Source organism: Mobula birostris, chromosome 5 (genome assembly GCF_030028105.1).
Source record: "Mobula birostris isolate sMobBir1 chromosome 5, sMobBir1.hap1, whole genome shotgun sequence".
NCBI classification, from domain to species: Eukaryota; Metazoa; Chordata; class Chondrichthyes; order Myliobatiformes; family Myliobatidae; genus Mobula; species Mobula birostris.
In genome coordinates, this window is record NC_092374.1 from 176,068,801 (window position 1) to 176,081,399 (window position 12,599).

The 12,599-nt window shown below is 47.4% G+C and overlaps 1 protein-coding gene across 1 annotated transcript in view; it reads left to right on the forward strand.

Moving 5' to 3' along the window:
• The window catches only part of LOC140198073 (collagen alpha-1(V) chain-like), a 269,358-nt gene that overhangs the window by 47,920 nt on the left and 208,839 nt on the right, over positions 1 to 12,599 (forward strand). The window contains exons 2-3 of the mRNA XM_072258945.1: positions 6,518 to 6,685; positions 7,878 to 8,091. Coding sequence (XP_072115046.1) covers positions 6,518 to 6,685; positions 7,878 to 8,091 — 382 coding nt within the window. The remainder of the gene's footprint in view (positions 1 to 6,517; positions 6,686 to 7,877; positions 8,092 to 12,599) is intronic.

Below are 12,599 nucleotides of genomic sequence, written 5' to 3' on the forward strand. Positions count from 1 at the left end.
CTCTGTGGTGGTATTTTGCGGGCATCTTCCCTTGTGCTCCATCCAAAAGATCCCAAACCAGACTACTATCCTTCAGGAACCTGATCCTGCCCAGCTCTCTCAAATCTTCCATATTATCTCACTGAGCAGAAAGTTACAACATGTACCAAGGCAAACTCGAATGTCTCACACAGCATTCCTAAGTTGGCCTAAACTTCGTCTATGAAGCTTACTAACAGGACACACTGCATTTGCAGAAAACTGCTAAACTAAAACTACCTCACAGCATAGCAGTAGAAATCTTAATCAGGGTATTGCACTATTTACTGACATCCTCTGTCCAGGTTACTGACATCTTTGAACTTTTTGTTGTTGTACAGGCAATGGGCAGAGCTACTCCCTCCCAGATCTAGAGATCTGGGTTTGATCTCAACTTTAGTTCTTCCTGTGACTGTGTGAGTTTTTCCCGAATGCTCCAGTTCCCGCCCACATCCCAGAGATGTGCAGTTTGGTGGGTTAACTGGCTGTACCAGCAGTAAATTGCCCCCAGTGTGTGTGTGTGCGTGTGTGAGGGGTAGAATCTGGGGGGAGTTGATGGGAATCTGGGTGGAAATAAACATAGTGTTAAGGTAGGATTGGTGGAAATGATGGTCAGCATGGAGTTGATGTGTCAAAGGGCCTATGTCTCTCTGTGACTCCATTAACCATTCTGCACAGAGTAAGCAAATAGATAGATAGATAGATATACTTTATTGATCCCGAGGGAAATTGGGTTTCGTTACAGCTGCACCAACCAAGAATAGAGCATAAATATAGCAATACAAAAACCACAAACAATCAAACAACAATATGCAAACTATACCAGATGGAAATAAGTCCACGACCAGCCTATTGGCTCAGGGTGTCTGACCCTCCATGGGAGGAGCTGCAAAGTTCGATGGCCACAGGCCGGAACGACCTCCCGTGACGCCCTGTGTTGTATCTCGGTGGAATATGGCCAGAGTCCAACAGTAAAAAGTTCAATATCTGGTCTACAAACACGTTCCTCGATCGTAATATGACCAGTATTGCACCATCCGTTGTTAACCAGAACAGCAAGCACCCAACTCCTTTACGCTTACCGCTCTCAGTGCACTTCCGATCAGCCCGAACGGTCTGGAAGCCATCCATGGAAAAGTTTTGATCGGGTCTGTCCTCGTGCAGCCCAGTTTCAGTGAAACACATAACACTGCGCTCCTGAAATGTTCTCTGACTCCTGGCTAACGCCGTCAACTCAACCATTTTATTACCCACCGAACTCCTCTTCTCCATAAGTCTCTGTTGTCTCGACCCGGTCCTCTTTCCTCGCCTTTGTGATCCCCCTCTGCATCCTCTGTGTGTTTTCCTCCAGATTTCAGCAGGGATGTCCGCCACTCTGTTCACTAAACCGGCCGGCATAAGCGCAATCAGCTGGTCCCTGGAATAAACAATGCGACCATACTGCTGCCCCACTATTGAGACGTGTCTGAATGTAACTATTTTCAGCGCTAAAAACCCAAATAAAACTCTCTCCACCAGCATGTTAGAGAGGGTGCAGCTTCAACGTGTTACCGTAGAAAAAAAAATACAACAAATAACGTAAGTTAAAAAAGTAAGAAAACTAGTCGGAACGGCTGTAACAGGCTGCACGCACGACCGGCGCATGCGCTCTGTAAATGAGACCCTTTCTGGTTGTAAGAAGTGCTGGGTGTGAAGGGAGTGTCCACAGGGAACTTGTTGACATTGGTTGGGCTACTTGTGTGAGATACATTTACTAGTCTCCAGAGGACTGGGGCTCTGGAGTAAAAGACTCACTTCTGAGAGACGCTGCCAGGAAAGTCTCAGGCAACCTGGCTGAGAGGCAGGGTTGAAAGAACGAGGGATTTTCCCTTTCGAGCAAAGGGTGAGAGACAACTTGATAGAGGTGTGTAAGATTATTAGAGGCGTGTAAGATTATTAGAGGCATAAAATGAATGGACAGCCAACGTCTTTCTCCCAGGGCAGCAGTTGCCAATACCTGAGGTCATATTTTAACGTGTATGGAGGACATTTTAGGGGAGATGTCAGAGGTAGGTTCTTATCCACAGAGAGTGGTAAGCACCTGGAGTACACTGCCAATATGGTGGTAGATGCGGATGCATTAGGGACATTTAAGAGACTCTTAAGCACATGAATGAAAGTGAAATGGAGGTTTATGAGCTGTGTAATAGGAAAGGGTTAAATTGATCGTGGGCAAGACGCACAAAATACTGGAGGAACTCAGCCAGTCAGGCAGCATCTATGGAGAGGAATAAACAGTCAACTTTTTGGGTGGAGTAGATTAAAAGAATAGCATAACTTTGTAGGCCATAGACCATACTCTATGTTTTCTGTCACTATTAACTGTGTACTGTGTGTGAGAACCTTGCACGGGTTTGTCAGCTGTGAAACAATTACGAAAGGTGGTGGCAGGGGTGGGTGTGCTGGATGAAGATGATTGATTGGGAGTTGAGAACCATCCAATCCAGAGCCTGCTCTCTTGACAGGTGGTGACCCATGAGGATGGCCTGTTGAATGACCAGTAGCATTTGGAGTTTGGAGGTCATGGTGTTACCACCTCCAGCAATATATTGAGTGAGAGGTGACAGCTGTATTTGTCTGACCTCTTGTGGAACAAAGACAGTTCTTGGTGTTGTAGCTCCATCCTTCATTGGTTCCTGATCAACAATAAAGAGTCAGCGCGAGAACAGGTCCTTTGGCCCACTATGTCCATACCGACCATCCCACAGACCTTTCTACACCAACCCTACCATAATCTCTTTTATTTTTCCCTACATTACCATCAGCTCTCCCAGGTCTATACTTCACCCACCCATGAGGGGCAACTTAGAGGGGCAACTTAGAGCACCCACTTAACCCACCGACTCATACATTCCCATCCTTGCTTTCCTGAACCTTGCACCTCCATGTCCCTCTGACCTCCCTTAGCCCTATGACCTCCTTAACCTTCTGATTTCCCTGTCTCCCTCTTCACCATCCGTCTGAACTTCCCATCTTTCCAACCTCCCTCTGCTCTCTGACCATCCTTTCATCTTCACCATCCCTCTGATCTCCCTCAGCCCTCTGACCTCCCTGTACCTTCATCTTCTTCAATCCTCTGACCTCCCTGTCCCATCTTCACCATCCCCCTGACTTCCCCTTCCCTTCTTCATCTTTCCTTTGACCTCTTCTTCTACCATCTGTCTGATCTCTCTCAGCCTTCTGACCATCCCATCCCTTCATCTTCACCATCCCTTTGACCTCCCTCAGCCCTCTGACCTGCCGTCCCTTCACCTTCACCATCTCTCTGACCTTCCTGTCTCAGAAACCTCCCTCAGCCCTTAACTAATTCTGGCCATTTAACATTTGACATTTGACCTTGGTTACTGATAGCAGAGGAGTAACTGGTAATTGGTTTATTATAATCACCTTTCTGAGATACAAAGAAAAACTTTTGTTTCCATGCATCCAGACAGACCATTCCATACATAAATACATCAAGGATGTACAAAAGGAAAATTGGAATGCAGAATACAGTCTTACAGACACAGAGGAAGTGCAGTGTAGGGAGGCAAATTAAGTGCAAGGGTCACAATGAGGTAGATTTGGAGATCATCTTCATTGTACAAGAACTTGATAACAGTGATGTTTAAGCTGTCCTTGAGCCTGGAATTTCTCCCCTGGCGTTCCCATCTCTTACTCCTCCCTCCAATTTCCCTTCTTTTCCCAAGTGGTTTCTCTGTTGTCTAAGATCTGTTCTTGTGCCAGGCTTTAAGAGTGTCGCTGTCTGCTGCATGCAAAGGTCGCTACAGCAATGCCAGGCAGTGCTGGGTGCAGGGCCCTAACGGTGCTGATGGAGAGGTGTGCAGCAGCTAGGAGCGAGACTCAGTGGAAAATCCTGCAGCTGACTGGGGAAGCTCTGGAAAAGAGTTTAAAGTTTCTGTGGTGTCGGAGGAACGCTTGGAGATTGGGCAAAATTCCCATTTCAGAGACCTCACAGAAACCTGACTCTTGAATTCTTTGTCTATTGAAGGGACTCCAAGAGCTGCTGTTTAACCCATTGTATCATAGTCCCGTGCCCACGCACAGATGGTCAGCCATTCCTCTGCTTAACTCCATATGTAGTATGCCTGCCAATAATACGTTCAACTTCACGTGCACTATATCTGACAGCCATTTGTTTAACCCCACATGTACCGTGTCTGCTCGCAATCTGTTTAACCCTATGTGTCCTGTGTCTGTCAGTGAACTGTTTAAACATTATGTATCTATTATGTCTCTTAATGAACTGCGAAGATGATGTTAAGGCGTATAAGATGATGAGAGGCGTTGATTGTGGGGATAGCCAGAGGCTTTTTCTCAGGGCTGAAATGACTAATATAGTTTTAAGGTGCTTGGAAGTAGGTTTCGAAGGGATGTCAGAGGTAAGTTTTTCAGCCAGAGAATGGTGGGTGTGAGGAATGCGCTGTCAGTGGCAGTGGTGGAGACGGATACTCTAGGGTCTTTTAAGAGACTCTTGGATAGGTACATGGAGCTTAGAAAAATAGAGGGCTATGTGGTAGGGAAATTCTAGGCAGTTTATAGAGCAGGTTACATGGTCAGCACATCATTGTGGGCCGAAGGGCCTGTGATGTGCTGTAGATTTCTATGTTCTACATTTAACCTCCTGTGTACTGAGAGAGACTGACAGTGACCTATTTAATCCGTCATGGGCTGAGGGTGTCTCTCAGGGATCTCCTTCAACCCCTATGTTATTTAAGGCATCTGTTAGTCTTGCGAGACCATGGCTCTGCGCCTGGAAAGTCTTCACTCCCCAGGGCGCAGCCCTGGGCAAGGTTGTATGGAAGACCAACAGTTGCCCATGCTGCAAGTCTCCCCTCTCCATGACACCAATGTTGTCCAAGGGAAGGGCATTAGGACCCATACAGCTTGGCACTAGTATCGTCGCAGAGCAATGTGTGGTTAAGTGCCTTGCTCAAGGACACAACAGATGTTGCCTCTGCTGGGGCTCAAACTCACGACCTTCAGGTTGCTAGTCCAATGCCTTAACCACTTGGCCACGTGCCCACAACCCCTATGTATTGACTGTCTAACCAGTGACTACTGTGTGCTGATTGTCTCCCAGGGATCTGTTTAATCCTGAGTTTAGCTTCCCCTGTTACTGAAAGAATCTCCTAGGGATCAATTTTAACCATCTGTGCCTTTTGAAAGTGTTTCCCAGTGATCTGTTTAATGCTCCCCTTGCATGGTGTGTGTATCCCCTGGGGATCCATTTAACCTCTTGTGCCTGAATGTGTCTGATAGTAATCCCTTTCATATCCTCTATGCTGACAGCATCTCCAAGAGGTATATTTAACCTTTTGAACCATGTTGGGTGGTGGAGTGGAGAAACCTCTATCAAAGGAGGTGCAAGAGAGATTAGTCCACTAGTCTGCAGGGCACCCTTGAGCTAGGTGTAGCACCTGCTTAGCCTCTGGTCAGGTCGGGGAGAAGCCATGGGAGCAGGCGTGGATGGTCGTATGAGCAGCTGGTGCATATCACATCTTGATTATGTGACCACTGACGATATTTGAAGAGTATTGATCATGGCTAGGGTCAACCATCTTGTAAAGATACTGCCCAGAAGGCAGCAATGGCAAACCACCTGCGCAGAAAACTTTGCCAAGAACAATCATAATCATGAGACTGTGATCATCTCCATCATGTAGCACAGAATATAATGATGATGATGATCACTGTGTTTTGCCCATGTAACTCTCTCTGTACCATATGACCGAGTGATCTTTCCAATACTCTTGTTTATTCAATATCATTGTGACCACATGAAGGCCCAGCCCCCAGTGACCAATCAGAAAGCAAGTTAGCCTTGTCTTATGTAGTGTGTTTGTAGGGCTTCATCATCTCATTGGATGTGCCAGGTGAAAGATCAATGCAGGACACAATGGCTCAGAGGCTGCTTGTTGGGGCAGTGTCCGACAGAGCTGCTACAGTTGGTCTGTGGAAGGTTGCCAATTGTAGTCAAAGTTAAATATGTCATCATCTGCACAAGTACATTATGCACAGGAGCAATGAAAACTTACTTGCAGCACCATCACAGGTACACAAACAGCATTCAGGAGAAAAACATAGACATTAATTATGCACTTTGTTTACAAAAAAGAGCACCATTGTAGTGCTCCGTGTTCCTGGTGTTGCTACACTGAGGTAGAAATTAGGGTTGGGCATGTTGGTTCAGGAACCAAATGTTTGAAAGACAGTAGTTGTTCTTGAGCCTTTTGGTGTGGATCTTCAGGCTTCTGTGCCTCCTGCCCAATGGTAGCTGTGAGATGGCGAAGACAGGGGGTGGGGGGGGGGGTTGACCTTCACCTTCTGTCCAATTGCTAGGATCTGTGGGGAAGTCACTCCCCAGGTTTGTGAAGTAGGTGACAGAAGACCTGCCTGGAGGGGTGCTTTCGCATCTTGGTCACGGCACTGACTGCCTTCTCGTCACTTCTCTCTGCAGCCGACCCCATAGATGTTTTAAAAGTGTTGCAGTTTAACAAGCTACCTGAAGGAGTAAAGAAAACCACAGGCTTCTGTACCAAAAGACGATCTGCATCCAGTCCAGATGTGGCGTACCGAATATCCAAGAAGGCTCAGATCAGTGCACCCACAAAACAACTGCTCTCAGGTAAGGGGAGGGGGTGGGGGAAGTGTCCAGGCTCCTGGAGCAAGCTGAGGAAGGGTGGGGAGGAGATATTATATGGGGGTGGGGTGGGTGATAACTTGAATTTTGGAGCAAGTTGGTTGACCACTGGAGTGTGCCCCATTAATTAACGATCACATGAAGGAGATTGACAACAGGCACATGGCATGGTAGGGCAGTGATGCTAGGATAATGATCGACAGCTCAAGTATGGGGTCACTGAGTGTCCACAGGTCAGGGATGTTGACTGAAATGTGTTGTTTTATATGAGGGAGCAGGGTGCAGTGACTGATGTGATATCCTCAGCCAGTGATCCCAGGAAGTATGGCCTACAAAGTTGAGCCAAAATAATGCAGCTACTGACATCTAATACCTTCTGTCAGTACATCGTCGATGTCTTTCAAAACACACTGGCTACAGCATCCAGCCATGTGCCTGTTGCCAATCTCCTTCATGTGATCATTAATTAATGGGGCACACTCCAGATATGGCATCATCACCCAGCGCCCTTGGAAGGGTGGAGTCCTGTGCCAGGTCGTGCGAGAAGGCCAGAGGATTTGACGCTGGGACTTGTCGCTTCAGAAACTTTGCACAGGAGGAGGGTTTACATTTCGGTCCACTTTGCAAAGCAGCCACCTGTGTCTGGAGGGAGGGTGGGAGGTGCTGTGCGGCGTCGCCATGATTTGGGTTGTGTGGTTGATGCTCCCTTTGGATGCAAGCTTTTGGCTTTCTGTCCCTGAGCTCTGAACCCACTCCCAACAAGAAACTAATCCCTGCTGCTGCGATGCAAAACACTCCCCACTATGGAACTCTCCTAAGAACCCAGGGATACTGAACCTTCCACTCCCATCAGGACATTGACCCCCACCACCCCTCTCCAGGACCCCTGGGACACAGACCCCTCCCTTTAGACCAGGGGTTAACCCCTCCCTCTTTGCAGGGAACTGACACCTCTGCCCCCCCCAAGACACTAATCCCTCTAATCCACACACCCCACCTTCCCACCAGGGCTGATCGCTCCTACTACCTTCTGGGACCCTGACTCCTCCAGGACACTGATCTGATCTATCCCATTCCCGTGGGACTGAGCTCTCTCCCCAGGATCTGACTGCCCCTCCCTCCCCCAGTTTGGTCTGGGCCTCTCTGAACCTCCACTGCCTCCTGCTACCCTCCACAGGCTCTCGGTTCCCCGAGGACTTCTCCATCATGGCGCTGGTGAAAGCGAAGGCGGGCTCGCAGGCCTTCCTGCTGTCCATCTACAGCGAGCATGGCCTCCAGCAGGTGGGCGTGGAGCTCGGCCGCTCGCCTGTCTTCCTGTACGAGGACCACAGCGGCAAGCCGCCCCCCGAGGATTACCCCATCTTCGCAGGCATCAACCTGTCTGACGGCAAGTGAGTACCCAGCCTGGGGTCTGTCACTGTCCGGGTGGAACACGGGGGAGGTTCCACGAGGGGGAGGAGGTGAGGGACCTGTGAGGGAGGTGTGGTGAGAGACGGGTTGGGGTGGTGGGGTAGGGCTGAGGGAAGGGAGGAGGGGTATTGGTAAGGGAGGTGTGCAGAGGGACGGGTTGGGGTGTGGAGTAGGAATAAGGGAAGGGTGGAGGTGGGGGTAGGGTATGTGAGATGGGGATGGGAAGAGGTAGAGGACCGATGAGGGAGGAGGCGAAGGAGGGGAGAAGTTAGGCAAGAGCATCCAAAGAGTGTGAGGGGTGAGGGGAGGTTTGCGAGGGTGGAGAGATGCTGGTGTTTTATGTGAGATTTCCATTCCCTCTCAGAGTCAAAGTCAAGTTTATTGTCATATGCAGACGTACAGGTATGTACGGTTGTACTGAAAAACTTTGTTGCAACAGCATCGCAGGCACTTTGCATTCGAGGCACAGCAGTCACTTTAATGTCATCCAGTTTTTAAAGTATTTTACAAGTAACCACAAATTTTAATTTTGTACGGAATGATCAAAGGAGTCACGGCGTTGCTATACTGAGGCAGTGATTAAGGTTGCGCAGATCGATTCAAGAACCGAATGGTTGGAGGGAGGTAGCTGTTCTTGAACCTGCTGGTGTGGGACCTCAGGTTTCTGTGCCCCTGCCTGATGGTAGCTGCGAGAAGATGACGTGGTCTGGATAGTGGGGATCTTTGATCATGGATATTGCCTTCTTGAGGTAGTGCTGATGGTGGGGAGGGACATGTCCATGATGTATTGGGCTGAGTCCACAACTCTCTACAGCTTCTTCCATTCCTGTGGATTTGAATTGTCACACCAGACCATGATGCACTCGGCCAGGATACTTTCAATAGTACATCTGTACAAGTTTGTTAGCAAGCTGAGTCTCCTTTGCTCCTTGGTGTGTGGGGGACAGCAATGACATTTCACAATCCCGAGCCCCCATGGTTACCACTGGCCCCAGCTGTGTAAACGTCCCAAAGGTCAGTTCAGTAATAAAGATGTGGCTCTCTCATCAAAGGTCACTGCTCAGGTCAAACTGGCGCAGGAATAAAGAGTCTCTGGGCATTCCCTCTCTCTGTGGAAAGAATTTGGATTTTCTGTTCAGCTGTCAGCATTCGGCACTTAAATCAGGAGAAGCAGAGACTGAGTGAACCGGTCAGTCGGTGAGGGTCATACTGACAGTCCCTGTGCACAGCGAGTACAGTCACAGCCCTGCCTGACTGTCCACAGCCTGTGTGTTAACTCCTGTACATGACAGTGCAGTCACAGTCCAGCCTATTAGTCTATAATCTGTGTTTCAGCCCCTATACACAGGAAGTACAGTCACTACAGAGCTGTCTGTCCTTCTATGGTCTGTGTTTCAGCCCCTATACACAGGGAGTACAGTCACTAAAGAGCTGTCTGTCCTTCTGTGGTCTGTGTTTCAGCCTTTGTACACGTACAAATCAGAAGGATGAGGGGGAAAATTTCACTGAAACCTACTGAACACTGGAAACCCACCTGCCTGGCTGCTGGGGCCCTTTGATAACGAATGTTACCTGCTTGACACAGCACCTCCTGTAAATGTGCCCATGATGGAATTGGGCTGAGCCCAATTCTCTCTACAGCTTCTCATGTTGCTGTGCATTGGGATTATGGTACCAGACCATGATGCAAACAGTCAGGAAACTATCAACAGTACATCTATAGAAGTTTGTTAGAGTGTTTGGAGACAAATTAATCCTCCTTAAACCCCTTAGAAGGTAAAGACACTGGTGCACTTTCCCTGTGAGTGTAGCGATGTTCTAGGCCATAGAAACGTCATCTGATAGGGTCAAGCCCAGGAATTTAATACTGCTGACACTCTGCATCACCGTTCCTCCAATGTAAACCAGTGTATATTCGTCCTCCTTCCTCTTCCTATCACGTCTTTGATTTTACTATTGAGTAAGAGGTAGTTGTTGCTGCATCACTCAACCCAAGCACTTCCCAAGCCAATGTTACTGGATCCTGCTCCATCTGCCTCTGTCCCAGGCTGGGGCTCCTCCCTTAGCCCAGGCTGAGCTCCTGATGCCAAGGCCCCAAGAACTGCCAGGGGTTCTCTGCCACCCTGATCACCAACTCTGTTCCAACGTCTACCATGGTCATGTGTGGACCCGACAGTCTCCTGCCCCCCTTATAATGCTGCCTGTGTTCCAACCCACCTCAGTGTCAACTGTGCGTCTCCTCACTGACCCGGAGCAGATGGACCCAGAGCGATCTCTGAGTTTACTGATCTTAGACCCTGCTGACTCACTGACTCCAGGGACTCCTGAACTCACTGACCGCTGAATTCACTGACCTTTACTGCCCTCTAAACTCTCTAACCCATGAACTTACTGACCCCTGCCCCCAACTGAAACGTTACTGACCTCTAAAGCCCCACTGAACCATGAACTCGGCGGACCCTGCTGAGTCCTGTGTCTTGATTTTTAAATTGTCATCCTGGATTAATATTTCTAGATGCCCCTTCTCTCCGAACTTGACTCATCCTCCATTACCAACGCACTGCACCTCGTAACTGTGACTGACCCTCTCTGTCTCTGTGATCCCCCTCTCAGTCTCTGTGGAACACCCTTCCATCCCCATGAAGGTTTTTTGTCTGACATCAGCTGCTCCTCCAGCCCTGCCATCTCTCATTTCCAGTTTGAATCACTGCACAATGGGTGTCCTTCCTGCCTTCACTGGCCTTACACCCTGGGGCTCCCTTCGAACACTCTCTGCTGCGCCCCCCCCCCCCCCCACCTGTTGGGTAAGACTTCCATTCGCCATCTCCGGTGTCTTTTGTTAACTGTCTGTGTAGTTTTCCACATGCCTGTTTATCTTTCAACATTTTCCTTGTTTCTGAGTTGGTCGCTGAATGTATCTGTCCATTCCTGTCCCCCTGGAGTATTTTCTACGCCTGCATCTTTGATTTTGCATGTGACTCTACATGTACCCAGTTATTTGTGTCATGTGTCTTTCTTTCTGCGTGTTCATTTGGCTCTGTGTTCGTGCATGTGACCTCACGTGTCCAGCTGTTTCGTGATAGTGTATTTGTCTATGCGAGTGCCCCCCTGCCAGGGGTGCAGTGCTAATTTTTTAGGTGCCGGAGCTGACAAAATGCTTGCCATTTCCTATATCCTCTTTATATATATGTCACACCCAATTTGTGTACTTGCTCATTTCATGTACTGGGCAACTTCTTTGCCCCATTCATGTTATGAGCAGGTACACAAATTGGGTGTGACATATATATATATTTGAATGGGGCTTCTTATAATGTCAAGCACTAAGCCAAGATGAAAGAAATATATGAATTCCAGAGCTCCACAGAAATATAGTGATAGTTAAGACATTAACAAGATTATAGCCTATCATTACATTTCAGTGTAAACTGGTATAATAAAACATATTATAATTTAATAATATGACAAAGTATTGCACGGTTGCACTCACTAATTATCATAAAATATAATTATCAAGCAAGTAAAGAAAAAGACGGTAATCATGTATTTCACCAATTTAAAAATAATTACCTACTTACCAAATGCCACCAGTGAGAAGTTTCACAATAGTTTCCACAAAGGGTCAGGTGTAATATGTGTTCAGGGATCTGAAGCAACTCTTGTCCTGGTGTCATCTGCTGATCTGTGGTACTGCAACCATGATGTGATATACGGCTCAGGATTCCACTGAACTAGAGGAGGTCCGTGTAGTTTAACAAACATAAGTACTGATACATGATTTATGAGAATTCTTGAGCGTGTTGTTGTTATTATCAATTTCATGTGACTGAATCCTCTCTCACACTCAGTAGTACTAATAGGAATAACTTGCGAACAGCTCAGTAATGGGAGTAAATCTTGGGGGATGCGGCGTCCACGATCCTCCACATAATCTCTGAAGGCATTTATTACAGAGGAAGAGGAAAGCTTAAACCTCTTATAGAGATGATATTGCAGCTTCTCCATAATTAGGTGGTATTTCAGCAGGCCAGTTATCTTTATCAAGGACACATATTTCATTTAGCAGGGATTTATACATATTTTGAGGTTTAGAATTTTGAGAACCTTTCAAGGATGTTGCCGTGAACATACGGTGCAGCAAATTATTTATAAGACTAGTAAGAAACTGTAGATAATTAATGAAGACAATTTTGTTGTTGCTTGTTAAGGTAATTTCTCCAAACTTCCCCTTTGCAACTGCCTTTTTGAGCTTTTAGAGTTTTTGTACCAGGTTGCTCTTTCAGTCCATTCAGTGATCTTATGCTCCGTTGGATTAGTTTGTCTGGATAAACAATCATAGTAGTGCATTCCTGTAAACAATCTGACAGCAAACCAAGTTAAGGCAATGTGTCATACATTAGAGATAAGTCCAATAGAAACTGTTCTTAAGAGAGTCTTTTCAACAGACCTTCATAGGTTTTTCTGTCACTCCCAGATCTTGTTTCATCCT